This window comes from Penaeus chinensis, chromosome 28, assembly GCF_019202785.1.
Source record: "Penaeus chinensis breed Huanghai No. 1 chromosome 28, ASM1920278v2, whole genome shotgun sequence".
Classification (NCBI taxonomy): Eukaryota; Metazoa; Arthropoda; class Malacostraca; order Decapoda; family Penaeidae; genus Penaeus; species Penaeus chinensis.
Genome location: NC_061846.1, coordinates 3,243,664 through 3,256,163, shown reverse-complemented (window position 1 = coordinate 3,256,163; position 12,500 = coordinate 3,243,664). Strand labels below are relative to the sequence as shown.

Here is a 12,500-nt window from a genome sequence, read left to right as displayed (position 1 = left end):
TATATAATATATATGTATATATCTATATATAGTATATATGTATATATCTATATATAGTATATATGTATATATCTATATATAGTATATATATATATCTATATATAGTATATATGTATGTATCTATATACAGTATGCAAGTATATATGTATGTATCTATATACAGTATGCAAGTATATATGTATGTATGTATATACAGTATGTATGTATGTATGTATATGATTGAAAAACTCTGTTTTATGCTTTATGGTAGATATTACATGAATTCTACAGTATTCATTTTAGATACAGCATTGGTCCACATATTTTTCTTTAAATAGATTTAATTTTCATTCACATCATGTGGCTTCTCAGTCATATTTGTGAAAATTTAGGAGTGTATTTTTTCAAGTGTGATGGATTTTTGGATAATTTTGGTCATGCTGTGAAACTGATCATCAAAAATGGAAATGAATTTGAAATAAAGTTTGATACAACAGCTCACCATTCAACATAGGTTTAAGTCCAGTCTCCAATTTATAAATTCTAAATAAAATACCTAGAACTAATCCCAGTGTAGCCTTCGTACTACCAATTTTTCCCTGTTCTCTTTTAGGTGTAGGCCTAATTGAAAGGTATAGAACCTCACTCTGTTTGTTATGATTGATGTACTATAGCTTGCTAACACTGATGAAAATTGGCTCCTTTGATAATTATATATTCCTGTGGATATCCTGTTCTTGATTGTAAGTCCCTTGTCCTTGTAAAAAATCATTATTGTATTTATTCATTTTCACCAGATAATTCAGTAATAAAAAAGGCAACTTTGTCATCTTGATTGACTTCATATCCACTTATTAAGAGGATTGATTTTTATTTTGTATTTTGAAAACACACTAAGAGTTGGTTAAAAGGTATAGCAGATGCATCTGCGTTCATTTAGAAAATTTTATAGTGATTTAGATTCATTCAAAATTGATCAAAGAAAATTACAGGTACATTATATTTATTTGAAAATAAATTGCTTTTGAATAATTCAAGAACGAGAACAATGTATGGGTTTCATAACCCTAATTGATATCATTATATAGTGCATGTCATCCCACTGTAAAAAGAAAAAAAAAAAGTAGAAATGTTTGTAGAGTGGGCTTGTAAAGTATTTTCAATTGCATTGTAAGACTCACTCGACCCCGAAGCATCTTCAGGCTATCACTGTTTGGATTCCCCAGTCCAGGAGGTCAAGGAAAGGCTTCAACGTCATTGTATTTTTTACCTGGGGATTCTGAGCTTGTCCTGGAGGTAACGCTTCGTGTAGGAAAGGTGAACACGAGAAGTTACGCAGCGTTTCTCTTTAGCCTTTGCTTTTTTGTGGAGGAGTGCATACCTCAGATTATAGTCTTGATTAGTCTTGTATTGCTATTTTAATTATATTGCTATTTTTGTTTAAGAATGGCATGTTATATTTATGCTGTTATTTGTGATTGGTTATTTTATATACTATTCTGTGATAAAGATGTGGAGAGTAGAATTTATGAGAACATATTATTACAGTCTAAAATAAGTAATTCATACTATGAGTTTTAATTTTCCATGAGAATTATGCAGAATATATAATATTTATGTTATATTACATTAGGAAATGAGGTATGCAGATATCAAAGACACTCTGTCCACATTTTAAAGCAACATTTTGAAAGAATGTAGAGAATATGTATCACAAGCTTGCAGATGATGCCTTTAGTTTATTTATTTATTTTTCTAGGAATTTTGCCATCATCATGACATGAATGTGAACTCCAAAAAAGAATACCAAAAGATATACATTTGTATATACCTATGTATATATATATATATATATATATATATATATATATATATATATATATATATATATATATCCATAGTTGCAGCAAAGAGAATGATAGTACATTGGGAATGTATGATTGAGAATGAATGATTGCACAATGTTGAAGGTGTAGCAAACATTTCCATGCCATGATATGTCAGTTACATATCCTGCTTTGTGGAATTAGTCATTCTCATTTATCCTTTTTTTCTACATTTGCCAAAGAATTCTGTTCAACACCTGTGGTATTAGGGCTTTTGTATATTAACCAGCATTAACCTCAGCCTGATCCTCCCTCCCTCCCTCCCTCCCTCCCTCCCTCCCTCCCTCCCTTAAAGAGAGAGTGAGAGAGAGAGAGAGAAAGAGAGAAAGAGAGAAAGAGAGAAAGAGAGAATGAGAGAGAAAACCAAATTCCGTAGTTCCATTACCAACCTTGCAGTACAGCTGTATGAAACCAGCCTAATGCTTCTAACACTGCTATTAAGGTAAGACATTTACGCTTTACTAATGCACATTGATATATAATGTATATAGAGCAGTATTTGTAGTAGATGCTTGTGAAGTAGAATATAGGTGGTGGTGAACTTGCTGTGATAGTTAAACTAAAAGATGTAGTCAAACTGATAACCATTCTTTGTTCTATTACATGGATTATCTTTTCTAAAAAGAAACTAAGGAAATTCTTGTTCATTGTACCTTATAAACGTTCTTTTCTGTTATTTTTATTGTGATCATTACTTATGTCCTTTTTTTAGCTTTGTTCTGCTTAGATATGAACACTTTTGTTGTCTAACTCCTTTAAGACAAGATAGCAGGAGACTTTCAGTTTATATTTAAATATGGTCTTATTTTTTAAATTAAATGTTTAGAATATAGTGGTGGTAGAATGGGAGGAATTTGTAATTTAATTTTGAATACTAAAATAAATTTGAAAGGTAATATAAAATTTGAATTTAATCTTGTTCTAATGTAAATCACGATTTTGATTTTTAATATTGTTGTAAAGCTTGAATTTATTCTGTAATAAGGTATAGATCATGAATTCATTTGTTAATCTTTATGAAAATATCATATTAAATCATATTTTACAGGGAGCTTGAAGTTACGGAACTGGTTTTAAAGTACTGGTAATTACATATGATGTAGGATTTATTTATGTTCAAATAAAGATTAATAATATACTATTAAAAATTATGAAATGAAAACTATAAAATAATAAAAAAAAGGGATTCTGTAAAAAAGAAACATAAAATCAGATTTAGCTACAAATAATATTCATGAAAAATATATATAAGAAATTGATTTCAAAGGTAATTTTTCTATGGAGAGATATAACACCTGTGAATATTATCTTGATGAATGGTAATGTCCAGATATTGTTCGACAGCTTCATCTCTGTGAAAATTGTTCCTTAATATAAATAGATATAGAATAATGTAATAGGTTTAAGAGTATATTTTTTTTCTTTTTTTTTATTTATGTTTTTTAAAAAATCATTCTGCTTTATCTATATTTATTAATTATATTAATCTTTTTTCCTCTCATACTTAGGCTGAGGTGAACGAGGTACCAGCTGCCGCAACTGAATCCACCACAGAAGGTAATTATTTTCTTCCTTTTGCCAAAGCTAAAAGAATAGAAAGAAAAAGAAAAAGAAACAACAGAAAATCTGGTTAAAAATTTATTATGCACACAAAAATGTCCTTTGATTAAACAGAAGGATAATTGGGGAGATGTTTTGATAGATAGAGAAATTTCTTTCGCTTATCAAAGTCAGAATGCAAAATATATGCAGTTTGTAAGTTGTGAATATACCTGGTATGTTCCTTTGAACAAAAAAAGTAGTTCTGGGAATTTTGGATAGATAACGCTTATTGAATTTGAATAGATTTTTTTATATGATTACAATTCATGTAATTACAGAAAAGTGGTGAAACTGATGTATATGTTCAGCTGTTTTTAAGAATGTTTTTGCTGCATTTATTTCTTGCCATAGTTGGTGCAATTATGTTAAGTGTATGAAAGCAAACACAAAGTAACTTGAGTACAGTTGTGTATATTTGCTGCCATCTTGTGTTTTGATTTATATACAACTATAGGTATAATTTCCTCACTTATTGAAATAACAATTTTGTTACATAAATTAAAGCAAAAGCTTTTTCTGAAATTAAAGTTTGGAAGGGGAAGCAACATAGAATAGGATTTTTTTGTCTGGAATATCTATGAATATTAAAGAGTAGTAAAGAGAGTGTTTTCTAATACAATTATCAATGATAACAGAAAAAAATGGGTTATCATTTTCCCCACTTCTATGAGTCAAGGGATATCTATGTGTGAAAAAGAAACCTTCTGATATCAGAAATTAGCAGTCCTTCATTCCTTTCTCCTTCAAACTATTGTTAATGAGTCTCCAAGTCAGCCTTTATCTTCCATAAACTGAATTAGCATGCCAAGTAGACCCTACTTCCCCCTTAAAAAAAAAAAAAAAATAAGCATGTATGCAAAAAGAGTGTGGCTTTGTGCACCCACCATGTCATGCATTTAAATCCCCATGCACCCTTTCTGTTCAAACTCCTTTAATGTCCCATGACAATCCACACCCCCTACCCTGATCACAGACGAAGGGTTGAGAGAAACGGAAGATGTCAGTGGAATGGTGAATGAGGAACCAACGGCAGAAAGCGCTGATGCAGAAGTGGTCTCCGAAGAGTTGAAAGAAGAGAAAGTTGAAGCTGCTGGTGAGGTTAAGGAAGAGAAAGAGAAAGAGGAGAAGGAGGAGGAGGAGGAGGAAGGAGAGGAAGAGGAAGAGGAAGAGGAAGAGGAAGAGGGAGAAGAAGAGGGAGAAGAGGAAGGTGAGGCAGGAGAAGCAGACACATCAACGAAAGTCAAAGAAGTGGAAAAGGAGGAAGCCGAAGGTAGCCCGCAGAAGTGTATTTTAACAGTAGATCGCACTCTCCAGCCTCGATAGAAATTACACGTATCTAGAACTAACCAACCAATTGTAAGCACTAGCTACTAAGCACAAGCAGGAGAAATGGCGCTCGGGTTCCTTGCAGTCATTGGCAGGCTTTATTGGCCAACCTGATGCTGCCATCTTGTGGAATTCTCTTAACATTAGTGCATGGCTCTTAAATAAATGGTGAAAGGTGATTGTAGTATTGTAGATGTTTAGTTAAGGCTTTGCTAAATTATGAGAGTTGTTCTTTGTGTGCATTTATATTTAATATGGAATCACAGGTATGTTCATATTTTTTTTATATAATTAATGCACTAACTAATCTAAATGCTAGCCTGTAATTAGAATTTAATAGTATTCTAAACTAAAATAAAAGTTAGCTGCATTTAGCTCTTAATTAATTTTCTTCTTTCATTTTAAAAAGTGGAGTTATAATAATCACATTATTGAACATTATTAAATCACAGCTGATAATCAGATACTTTTGTGCTGGATGTTAAGACTTTACATTCAGCTGTTAAAACAACACTATTCAAGAAAATAACAAACCTGAACACTATGCAAAGTTATTGTAAGCTGAATCTAATTCTGTTTTATTTTTATTTTTCAGCATAGAGATGATCATAGACCTTAAGACAAAACCTACATTAAGCCTGCCAGTCACCAATCAGACATGATGAAAGGGAAAGTAGGAGACAGCCAGTGGTATACAGATTAGTGATCCATCAGCGCAGTGAAACGCAACAAGAGGAGAATCTCGCTACCTGCTTGAGATTGGGCCCATACCATTTATCCGATTTCTTCTTTGTTTCTTTTTTTTTTTGTGAGTGAGATGACCAGATGGCGAGCAACAAAGCATTTTGAATACCACTGCCAACAAGCTGCTCACAGCCAACTCCTTGTATGGTGAAGATAAAGAATGGAAAAAAAGGAAAAAATTACTGCATTCTACTACAGGTTATATAAAACTACCAACCCTTTCTCTAATGACTTCATTCACAAGCCCATTTCAACCGTGTTCCTATACTTTACATGACAAACCATATTGCCTGGGTGTGTCCTGGAGCCGAAAATTGCCTACTCGGTTTAAGAAAAAATAAATAAACCAAAAAAAATAAAGCGAAAGACAGATACGACGTCATCTCATCATCTTGATATTATGTACACATATGTACTGCATGGACTACACTTCTCCTATGATGCTCTCTCTCACTTTTCAATCCTTCCAGACTAATTATTTTGTAGATCTGTTGTGATCTCTAATGAAGATCCTAATTAAATAACTATTTTAGCTCCTGGTATCATCTTTACGAAAAGGATATACTCTCTGTATACTCATATAAATCAGTATTACTAAATAATATGACTTATCCTTATAATTGATGTTATTATAAGTATGTATTTATGATTTCTTCGTAAATATTAAAATCCAAAGGACGTTGGCAATGTTCAGCGATGCAATAAATTGATGATAAAATTTTGCTGGTTCAGTCTTATCCAGCATCTTTGCGAATATTTTTTTGAAAAGTATATATGGCCAGTGATTGCAAAAATGAAAAAATAGAAGAAAAAAAAAAAGTTTTTAGGTGCAAGATCCTCAAGGGAAGCAGACAATAAATATATAAGAAAGTTGATGTGTACGTATTTAAATTACCATCTCTGATGTGCGTAGGAGTTGCAGAAAACAAAACTTGATAAGTGCAATATATGACTAATGATATAAAAAAGATAACACTGCCACTACCTGTGTGTTGTGACAGGTTGTGATGAAGTTGTATGTTATTCACATGCCAGGAACCTGCCACATTTATATGCAATTTAAGTGTATCTTGAGCATACACACACACAAACACTTACAAATGCATAAAACCACTTGTAAACATGCACAAACATACTACACTCACACATGTTAAAACACATATGTATGTCATTGTTGTAAAAGGGAGAAATCATAAAATGATTCACATCTATTGATTGACATATGTATGTCCCTTTTTTGGATTTTTTTCTCTTCTTTTTTTTTAAACTGTCATCGAGCTGGAGAACACATCTCATTTTGTTGCATTTTTTTTTCTTCTCTTTTATTATATTTTTTTTTTATTTATATTCTCTTCTTTCCACTTCCTCTCTCTTTCTCACTATTCTTTTATTTTATTATTATTATTTTTTTTTCTTGCCTTATATCTTCTCTTCCTCTTTTTATCAAGTATGTCTTTCCTCCCATGTAGAATATCATTAATTATATCCATTGATATTCTCCTTATTAATGCTGAAAATCATATCATTCAAATTTTTCACATGTAATGATACAATGGGAGCAAAGATGCATTAAAAAAACATAAAAACAACAAATAATTGAAAAAAAAAAAGTTTTTGTTATGCGAGTGGCTCCAAATGTTTGTTTTTGTTCAAATTTGTAATGTTTTGAGAGCTTCTGCTGAATTTTAGTGAAGCAGGGAAGCACTTTCTGGGTTTGTATGTGAAATCTTCACAGAGAAGCTTTCCTGAGTTTCAGAGAAGCAGAGGAACATTTGGTTGTATGTGAACTAAGTGAATGTACCTGTTTTACTTTATAAATAAACATGAAAATCAAAGAATCCTTATTTAAAACAAAAACAAAACAAACCAATAAAAAATTAAAACTTCTCACAAACGATAAATAAACAGTCAAATAGAAAAAAGAAGAATCCTATTCAAGTAATCTTACAAATAAAGGATAGAAACTAACTTTATTGGAAGAACAAGCTTTACTTGTACCTTAAATTACACACAAATTTATTTTTTCATTTGAAAACTTGTCAAATAACAATTCTGTTTAAAGGCCTCCAATGACCTCATATGTTGATCTAGTAGATAATTAAACAATAGGTCTTTTATTTCTTTGAGCTTTTATTTTTGTCGTTCCTGTGGCCACTTGTACACGGGTGCAGAGGTACTGGTTCCCTCGGCAACTAACTTTGGAGGTTTGCCTTGTTTCTCCTTGTTTTTCTGTAATGAGAAATAAAGTTGAATTTGGTAGTAAGTTACTGATTATGAGATCTGGTTTGGAATGAGACACAAATGTCAGAGTATAGAAGTCAAAGAAAACTGGTAATAATTTTCTCTTAAAGCTTTACAAGTACAAAGTACAAAGAAATATTAATTACAGTTAAAGTTTCTATTAACCTATTAACTACAATATTGAAAATGGTATAGTGGCAAGTAATGCAGGTTGTTGGGCAATTTCCTTTGTGCCTGGCTCATTAAAAAGTAAAAAAAATAATAGTTGATATAGAGAAGAAATAATGTAAATACTAAGTGGAGTTGAGGTGATAGAAGAACATTATTGATCATGTGAGTTCTAAAGTGATAATGATTTATTATTTATCATCAATTAAATTTATTTAGTTGCTTTTTTAACTCCATGGTCAATGGACACATCATCTCATGTTCCTAGAAAGGATGGCTGGCAACCAATATGGGATGCTAGATAGTGCTGAAGTCCTCCAACAACCCATGGTCAATGGACACATCATCTCATGTTCCTAGAAAGGATGGCTGGCAACCAATATGGGATGCTAGATAGTGCTGAAGTCCCCCCCCCCCCCCTCTCCCAAATACACACACACTTTCTGGCAACTTATTTCTCAATGAACTACGAGCTAGCAAAATATAATGACAGTTACCTTGACTTAGATAAATGGTATTGCTGAAAACCAGTATCAGAAACAAATACATATTAACTCTCATTCTACAGTATTTTCTCCCAGCCTTTGGAATCTCATAGATTTGTCTCAGTCACACATTTATATCAGCCTTCCAGAACCCTTTCTTTCTTTCTTTTGAGAGTAGAGTAGCAATGTTTTGTTCTCTCCCATTTATTCCTATCTAATGGGCATCTTCAGGCTCAATTTCAAAAGATCAATAGCCAAGCTGTATATCCAAGAAGTTGCTAAATGGCAGCTCATTAGATGGAAAAACAAGGCAGTGCTAATAAGACTTATCACAAAACCATCATTACCAAACGGTAAACTCATTCTAATGAACTTATCTTAATGATGACAACTGTTCACCCCTAAATCCTAAAAGGCCTTACACCAAAACTGAGTATCAGTCCTCGATACAGTACAAATTAACACAATTCAAAATGTAAAATAAGAGCGCAGGTAAAGGTGCAATCCCTGGAACTTATAAGAGGGTTCCTTCAAATTCTTTGTTCTGTGATTATCAAGTGTTATACAAGAAAGCACATACAGACAGAAATTATATAGTCATCGGCAAAATGAGAGGAAAAAACAAATGAGGAAAGATCATTATTATGGAGTGCAAATAATATCATAATCAAAAGGAGACAAGATATTTTAACAATTAGTAAGTGGAGACAAAGAAGTAACTATCTGAAGGAGATAATTAATTGTCAAATAATGTATTTAACAAATTATATACGAGAGATGATTTTCAAATGACAACTGGAAAAATTCTAATCAAATTGATGACTGGTTTAAGAAGTAACATACACCCAGCAAAAGAATGATGACAGAAAATTAGAAAATGAAACAGAAGAAAAAAGAGAAGAAAAAAGAGACAATGAAAGAGTGAAAAAGACAAAAATAAACAGACAAAATCACAGTTCAAACCATTAACAGAACACCGTCAGAAAGAAGAAAATTAAACCAAATAGAAAAAAAACAAAAAAAAAACACTTAGGGGCCAAATTAAAAAAAAAATTACCATGAGCTGCTGCCGCACTTCCAACTTCTCATGCATAATGCGCAGTTTGTCCTCTCTCTCTATCTATTTGGCCAGTTCTTTGTAGGCTTTGCCCTTTGAAATGGTTACTTTCTGTTAAAAGAAAAGAAGATGAATAATGATCAATAACAGCTGAATAAGATGTGAAGAACCTGTGGAAATGAACACTTAAAACTATCTTATACAATTCAACAAAAATTCCCACATTCCATTACAAATGAAATCAAAGGGTTTTACTTGTATTGAATTGTACTTGTTTCTGAAAAGTAGGATACTAAAACATTTTCTTTTACAATACAGCACTGAAAAATATTTCATATTCTATAAAAAGAAAAAGGAAATAAAAATCGAAGAGGCTTACTTATAATGAACTGTATTTATTCCCGAAGTTATGAATTTAAAAGAGGAAATTCAAAATTATTATAGCCAGCATCTTAAGCAAAAACACTAGTTTTGCTGCTTTTTCTCTCATCAGCTGATTTCTTAGTTTTGGATGTACTTTACCATAGCTTGAAAAAAACCTGATAAAGATGCCACTGAAGACAGTAGATGTGCTGCTGAAATAATGTCACTATCCAACACGGTTGAATGTGACTTCCACCCTTCAATAGTTCACATACAATTGGTCACAGAATCACTGAACTTTTTAACTGCATTGAAAGGGAGCTGATTTAGCTTGAAATTTCATGATGGCTGGGGCATGAGGTGAAGTTTTCATTGGCATAGTCTATTCCTTTTTACTCACTTCTGCACTGAGCAGTTTTCCTTGAAAGGAAGGATGAATTAGGTTTGCAAGAAGATGTGCTATGACTTGGCCAAACCTCTTTTTGGCAGCAGTTGTGATTCATTCTTTCCATATGTTCACTTTGTACATTTATCACTGTATTTTGTCCAGAGCCACAGCTAGTCTAGTTGTGCAAGTAGATGCTCTGCTGACCACTTCAGTGTTAAGTTAGACACCTCTCAAACTCTGACATCAATCTGCTCCTTATCAACTCCACAAATGTTCGTGATAGCTGGCCAGTTCTTTATGTAACTCTTCAGACAGTTACACATGGTATTCCATCTTGTGTCTTGAGGCATAACAAAAATCACTATGCAAAAGCATAATGATTGTTTCTAAAGTATTTACTATATACACCACACGCTCTTTAATATTCCACAAGTGTCACAAGTCCAGCCATAACATAACATGATCTATACAGGAACAGGAGTCAGGACAGAGAGATGAAGCAATCCTGGTTAGAGTGTAGTCTGGGAGGGAGAGAGGGATGAGGAGAGGGGGAAAGGGTGTGGAATGGGGAGGTAGGGAGAAGGAAAGGAGGGGAAAAAGAGGGTTGGAGGGAGGGAGGGAGGTGTGGAGGGAAGGAAAATAGGATAACATAGATACATATATTAGTCCTGATATAATCACACATGTATAAATAGAATCAATTTCATACTGTATGTAAATCTGAACTATCCTTGGTATGTACAATATAACATGCAGCATTATTCATACTCATAGATGACTACCTAGCGCTTTTTAAAAGCACAGACTGGGACCATTCTAGGAAAAGGGGCATATAAAACCAAGTGCAAGTATATATGAATACACACTTCAACAAACATGCTTAACTCATAACTGCAAAAAAAAATTTGCAAGTGGCCAGTAATCTGGGTTGCCGGTGCACATCAGCAATTTCCCCCATTTGAGTCCGGCTTGTTCTGTACTTCATGCTCAACTTTTGGCACCTAGTAGCTTATACTTGTAAAAGGTGATAAAAAAATAAATAGATAAATAAAATAATAGGAAAGTGAAGGATTTATTTCTCTCAATGGTTAATGGTTAGAAGAAATAAATGTGCTAGACATCAAAGGTCATATAGCACTATGGTAAAGTATTGTGGCAAAAAGGGTGGAAATTAGAATAATTAGAATAAGATGTTAGATGTCAAAGGTTGCAGAATGCCTTAGGATAGAATGCCCTTTTATGAAAAGGGCATAAAAGGGGAGAAAATGGAATACGGTGGGGATTTGTAAAAGGAGAAGGGGTTAAAAGTACAGGGCAATCAGATCAAATGGAGAATATGTGCCTGAGGAAGGGAGAGTTACACTGTGTGAGGAAAACTGCAAAAGAGCCATTATGAAACAATCAAAGGGTTATATGAGTAGAAATGGTAGTTGTAGAAGTAAGAAAAGAATCCAGAATATGAGATAAGGGAACAGGGGAAGGTGGTGAAGTATCAGGAAGAATGTCAGGAGGGGAGGGATCCTGAGAAGGACATTGTTGTAACATAAGGGAGTAATGTGAGCATCCAGGTGGGAATGGTAAGAATAATAGGGAAGCAAGAGGGATTGGTGATCCACATGGAGGAGGAGAGGATGAGGTGTTTTTTGGGATTGGGAGGAAGATGGGTAGGGGGAACTTGAGGAGGATGGATATCGGCAAATACAATGAATGTAGAGCAAATAGCTATTAGAGGGTGGATGATAGAGTGGAGCATTCTCTTGGGTCATGTTTAGGAACTTTAGGAAGTCTTTAAGAGTTTCTGGAGTGGAGTTGGGTGGGGAGCTCTGAGAAACAAAGGTTTTCTTATGTGGAGGAGAAGAGGGAATAGATGTTCAAGGAGCAGACAGGGAGGTGAATGTAAGAGTAGATGTGGTAGAAAATGGGGTGGAACATTCATATTGTCTGGTGAGACAGGTAGATTGAGAAGGAGGAGGAGTAGACACTGGGAAAGTGATAGGGACTGGAGTATCTGAATTTAGAGATACTGGGGGAGATGCTGAGACTTCTTGAGAAGATGAGAGGGGAGCAGAGCAAAGTACAGTTTTGGAATAGGTGGAAAGAGAAAACCTCATTGGCATGCTTCTTGTCTGGCGTCACACAGAGTGAGCTCTAATTTGAATCTGAGAACTGCTGCCTTAGATTTGAGCTTGTAGGCAGGGCAGCTCCTATAAAATACACTATGGGAGCCACCACAATTGGCACATGCATGACTGAGCAGTCAT

The 12,500-nt window shown here is 33.6% G+C and overlaps 2 protein-coding genes across 2 annotated transcripts in view; one reads left to right on the top strand and one right to left on the bottom strand.

Moving 5' to 3' along the window:
* LOC125040182 (SH3 domain-binding glutamic acid-rich protein homolog) overlaps positions 1 to 7,372 on the top strand; it is a gene marked incomplete at its 5' end in the record, with an annotated part of 14,411 nt that extends 7,039 nt beyond the window's left edge. Inside the window, 3 exon segments of the mRNA XM_047634721.1 lie at positions 3,374 to 3,422; positions 4,441 to 4,737; positions 5,389 to 7,372. Of these exon segments, the coding sequence (XP_047490677.1) occupies positions 3,374 to 3,422; positions 4,441 to 4,737; positions 5,389 to 5,393 (351 nt within the window).
* Positions 7,373 to 7,655: 283 nt separating this feature from the next.
* LOC125039853 (probable U3 small nucleolar RNA-associated protein 11) overlaps positions 7,656 to 12,500 on the bottom strand; it is a 9,392-nt gene continuing 4,547 nt past the window's right edge. The window contains 5 exon segments of the mRNA XM_047634162.1: positions 7,656 to 7,766; positions 9,489 to 9,599; positions 10,476 to 10,579; positions 11,601 to 11,615; positions 11,942 to 12,062. Coding sequence (XP_047490118.1) covers positions 7,668 to 7,766; positions 9,489 to 9,599; positions 10,476 to 10,579; positions 11,601 to 11,615; positions 11,942 to 12,062 — 450 coding nt within the window. The 3' untranslated portion in view covers positions 7,656 to 7,667.